The following is a 5,052-nucleotide window of genomic DNA, read 5'->3' as shown; positions in this document are numbered from 1 at the left end:
GTATGTCGTTATAACTAGTAAATTTACAGCGGAAATTGATTTGTTTGGACTGATTATTTCGTGATTATGGAAGTAACCGGATAGTATGGTGAATTCCTAGTCCTAACCTCGCAAGGTATCAAACGCAGATTCATGCAATCAACCTCGCTAGGAAGACCTAAAGATTAAGCTCGCAAACCTAATCAGAATAATGCTCACAAACGTAAACAATTTTATTGCTGGAAAATTCGATGTGTGTTTCTGATTACACACGGCCCTAATATACTCCTAAACGAGGTCATAATTCGACCCAAACCCTAGCTTGCAAATCAAGCTATCTTTCCTTTCCCTAAACTAACTAGGAAAGTTATTCCCTTTTCCTAAACTAACTAGGAAAGTTATTAAAATACTAATATTAGAATACAATCAGATTTTAGGGTATTCTAATCAAACTAGGATTAAGAAAAACTAGCTTTCCTAACTTTATTGGAAATAGTAATTAAACTAATTCATTATTCCTACACGATTTAGGAAACCGTGTATCCTAACCATCCTAGGAGCCGTGATATGCAGCCCCAGAGCCGTGATATGCAGCTCCAAAGCCTTCCCATTTTAGCATCAACACTTTACTCGACCCAAGCTCAAATCCTTTTACTAGTTGAGTCACATTTCGACTAATAAGGATCTTATTTGCTTGTTCCGAGCATGCTCCTGCATCATTCTCTCCTTCTTTTTGAGAATTTGCCCTCAAATCCTCGTCTTCTAGATACGGTAACAGGTCGCCTACATTGAATGTCGCGCTCACCCCACCATATTCACTTGGCAACTCCAGCTTGTATGCATTAGAACCATAACATTCGAGGATCTTGAATGGACCATCTGCTCGTGGCATCAACTTATTATTCCTTTTGGACGGAAATCGTTCCTTCCTTAAATGTAACCACACAAGATCACCTTCCTTGAAAACAGGCTGCTTACGATGTTTATTAGCCTTCTCTTTGTATTTAGCATTTGCCTTCTCAATTTGAGCTCGAACTTGTTCACATACTCGGAGAAATGCTGCTTGCCTTTCTTTGGCTTCAAAACTCAACACATCTTTCTTTGGAATAGGCACTAAATCGATTGGCAGGTATGGATTCATGCCATAGACAGTCTCGAATGGAGCTCGTCCTGTCGTCATTGATGGTGTACGATTATAAGCGAATTCAGCATGCGCCAATTTGATATCCCAATCCTTTGTGCTTTTACTAACCAATCCTCGCAATAGACTCCCTAGAGTACGGTTGGTTACCTCGGTCCCGACCATCCGTTTGTGGATGGTGTGATGTACTGAAAAGAAGCTTAGTCCCCATCAAACGCCATAACGTTTTCCAGAAGTAACTAAGAAACTTCACATCTCGATCTGAAACAATAGTAAGAGGTATTCCATGTAATCGAACGATCTCTATGTAGTACAAATCAGCCACTTTAGTTGCATCATCAGTCTTGTGACACGGAATAAAATGCGCCATCTTCGAGAATCGATCAACTACCACCATAATTGAGTCCTTACCCCTCTGAGTTCTCGGCAAACCAAGGATAAAATCCATGCTTACCTCGTTCCACGGTTGCACAGGTACGGGCAGGGGTGTATACAAACCATTGTTGAACGTGCTTTTAGCCTTTTGACATACCACGCACTTTGCCACGATTTCTTGCACGTCCTTATTCATTCTCGGCTAGTAGAAGTGTTCACTTAGGATGTCACTCGTCTTGTTAACTCCAAAGTGTCCAGCAATAGCCCCGCCATGAGCTTCTCGTACCAACAACTCCCTAATCGACCCATTTGGAATGCATAGCCGATTACCTTTGAAGAGATAGCCATCTTGAACAGTATACAAACCTGTTGGATCAATAATTTCCTTTGAGAATTCAGGATCAGATTTGTACAGTCCCTTGATATGTTCGAAACCAAGAATCCTTGCATCCAACTCAATCAACAATGAATGCCTTCGTGATAGTGCATCAGCCAGGATATTCGAACTTCCCGTCTTGTACTTTGAAGAAAACGTGAATGATTGCAAGAATTCTACCCATTTAGCATGTCTTTGATTCAACTTTTGCTGTCCATGGATGTGTTTAAGAGCCTCGTGATCAGAATGTAAAATAAACAGCTTCGGACGCAGATAATGACTCCAGTGGTCCAATACTCTCACGATTGCATAAAACTCCTTGTCATAGGTTGAATAGTTCAACCTTGCACCGTTTAATTTCTCGCTGAAATATGCAATAGGCCTCTTTTCTTGTATTAACACGGCACCAATCCCAACACCACTTGCATCACACTCGACTTCAAACAATTTATTAAAATCGGGTAGTGCTAAAACAGGTCCGGAACATAGCTTGCGTTTCACTTCCTCAAACGCCTTTTGGGCGCTGCTAGTCCACACGAACTCTCCCTTCTTGGTTAGCTCTGTAATTGGAGCCATAATCGAGCTAAAACCCTGGATGAATCGTCTATAAAATGATGCTAAACCATGAAAGCTTCGCACCTCTGTAGTTTATTTCGGAACTGGCCAGGCTTGAATAGCATCGACCTTGGATGGGTCCATACTTACTCCGTCTTTACCCCCAATATAACCAAGAAAAACAACACTTGAGACCATAAAAGTACATTTTTCTAATTTACCATAGAGCTTCTGATCTCGCAAAACTTCAAACACAGCTCGCAAATGTCGTTTGTGTGACTCTTCATCTTTGCTATAAATTAGGATGTCGTCAAGATAGACCACCACAAATTTGTTAAGGAACGGCCTTAACACTTCATTCATCAACCTCATAAACGAACTAGGAGCATTGCACAGTCCAAACGGCATCACAAGCCATTCATATAACCCCTGTTTCGTTTTAAACGCGGTCTTCCATTCATCCCCTTCTCGAATCCTCATTTGATGGTAACCACTCCTCAAATCCAGTTTAGAAAAGACACTTGAACCAGAAAGTTCGTCAAGCATATCATCAAGTCTTGGCATAGGAAAGCGATATTTGATTGTAATGTTGTTTACCGCTCTACTATCAATGCACATTCGCCAAGTCCCTTCCTTTTTTGGTACTAATAACGCAGGCACTGCACACGTACTTAAGCTCTCTTGAACATATCCCCTATCTATGAATTCTTGGACTTGTCTATGTAACTCCTTTGCTTCCTTTGGATTACAACGATAGGCCGGCTTATTAGGCAATGTCGTCCCTGGAATCAGATCGATTTGGTGTTCAATACCACGTAAAGGAGGCAATCCATCCGGTAATTCATCCGGAAACACATCCCGGAACTCTTCTAACAGCCCCTGTACCCCACGGTCATCACACATGCCAACGGACCCCAATTCACGAACCAGCAGCACATAAGTTCGTTCTCCACGAGCTAAATCCTCCTCAACCACCCGAGCCTCCATAAACATACTCCCCTTCTTTGTTTTAGACTCTTTAATCTTATTAGGTGACATAGGTTTCAGATTATATCTCACATTACCCTTCATCACGCTATACACATTGGATCTCCCGTCATGTTCAACCTTTCTATCGAATTGCCAAGGTCTACCCAACAGAATGTGGCATGCATTCATAGGAATTATATCGCACCACACCTCATCAGTATAGGGTCCTAAACTCAACGAAACTGAGGCCTGTTTCTTAACTTGAATCCCGTTCTCCCCATTCAGCCAATGTAATTTATATGGTTTAACTCGGTCTTTAGTTTGCAATTTTAGTTCATCAACAAGGTCCCTTGCAACTACATTAGCACATGATCCACTATCAATAACAAGATTGCAAATTTTACGGTTTACCTTGCACCGAGTGTGGAAGATTTGTTCTCGTTGCTCATTCTCAGCTGAACCCGTCTCCATATGTAAATTACGCAGCACCAAACATTCCTCTTCACTCAACGGATCCAAATCATAGATTATTCCTTCACCATCGCTTTCAACATTCGCTTGACTCGTTTCCTCCTCTGCGTGACAAATACAGGAATCATATCATACAATTCTTGAGATGTTAGGGCTCGTTTCTGAGGACATTCGTTTGCTATATGACCATAGCCTTGACACTTGAAACAACACCTCAAAGAACTCCCTTTGGCTCGGAACACCCTTTCCTTTGTCCTTGGGTTCTTCTTTCGGGGTTTCTTTAGCCTTGCTAGGAGCTGGCCTGGAATACGAGTTAGTTCCCGAACTTTGTCCCTTGGAATAAGCATAAGGTTTCCGTGCCTTGTCATGCTTTTCAAATTTTAACGCCAATCTGCAAACATCGCTAAATCCATCGTAATTCTGGATTTCTACCTTCGTTGCAATTGCGGGTGTTAGGCCCTTAATGAATCTCGCCACCCTTAGCTCTTCTTTCTCCTCAAGATCGCATACAATTGACATCTTCTCGAATTCTTTGATATAATCAGTCACGGACATGCTTCCTTGCTCGAAAGATTGGAGCTTTAAGTAATTGTCTTGTTCATAATCCCTTGGTAGGAATCGTCTCATCAGGTGCTTCTTTAATTTGATCCAAGATTCGATCTTGTCTTTGCCTTCCTTTGGAGTGAAACCTCTAATTTGATAATTTAAGTGGAAAAACTAAATAAATGAGCCTAAGTTTGCATGAAACAAACTGAAATTTTAGGCGTGTTCTTGAGGGACGATTGAGGATATGTCTAGACCCGAACACAAAGCAATAGGAATAGACTCGATAGTTTAAAGCACACAAGCAAGTAAACTACCAAACTCCAAGCACACAGCAAAGGAGCTCTTCAAGCACAAAGCAAAGAAGAGATTTTAATGAAGAAAACTCATGTTTCTTACTTGGTTTTTAACTTAAGCAAATCTGAATATTACACTTGGGAACTTGGTTTATTTATAGCCCAAGTCCTTCTAATCTTAACCATCCAAATTACATATAATGACTAACATTAAACAAGCAAGAAAACAAGAAAAAGTTGCTGAAATCTCCTCCTAGGCAGTCGTGAGCCTCACCCCAACAAGAACAAGCCAAATGGTCTTCTCAATGACTTACACCAAAAGGGACATAAGAGCTAACCTAGGAACA

At 41.2% G+C, this 5,052-nt stretch overlaps 1 protein-coding gene across 1 annotated transcript; it reads right to left on the bottom strand.

Annotated features, from left to right (window-relative positions):
• Positions 1-1,697: 1,697 nt before the first annotated feature.
• On the bottom strand, positions 1,698-4,421 carry LOC141629955 (uncharacterized). The gene is made up of 3 exons (XM_074442863.1): positions 4,109-4,421; positions 3,024-3,970; positions 1,698-2,462 (listed from the first exon to the last, which is right to left on the bottom strand). Exons 1-3 carry the CDS (start codon positions 4,419-4,421, stop codon positions 1,698-1,700), a joined length of 2,025 nt encoding a protein of 674 aa, XP_074298964.1.
• Positions 4,422-5,052: the final 631 nt, after the last annotated feature.

Source organism: Silene latifolia, chromosome Y, assembly GCF_048544455.1.
Source record: "Silene latifolia isolate original U9 population chromosome Y, ASM4854445v1, whole genome shotgun sequence".
Lineage (NCBI taxonomy): Eukaryota > Viridiplantae > Streptophyta > Magnoliopsida > Caryophyllales > Caryophyllaceae > Silene > Silene latifolia.
The sequence above is the reverse complement of the archived record's forward strand: the minus strand, read 5'-3'. Positions and strand labels throughout refer to the sequence as shown.

What these genes read in the sequence shown, in the direction of transcription:
- LOC141629955 (XM_074442863.1), bottom strand. Translation starts at nt 4,421, where the DNA reads ATGTCCGTGACTGATTATATCAAAGAATTCGAGAAGATGTCAATTGTA. An exon ending in ACCCAAGGACAAAGGAAAGG is followed by an intron (nt 3,971 to 4,108) that starts GTGTTCCGAGCC and finishes TTTGTCACGCAG; the next exon opens with AGGAGGAAACGAGTCAAGCG. An exon ending in TGTGCATTGATAGTAGAGCG is followed by an intron (nt 2,463 to 3,023) that starts GTAAACAACATT and finishes CGATTCATCCAG; the next exon opens with GGTTTTAGCTCGATTATGGC.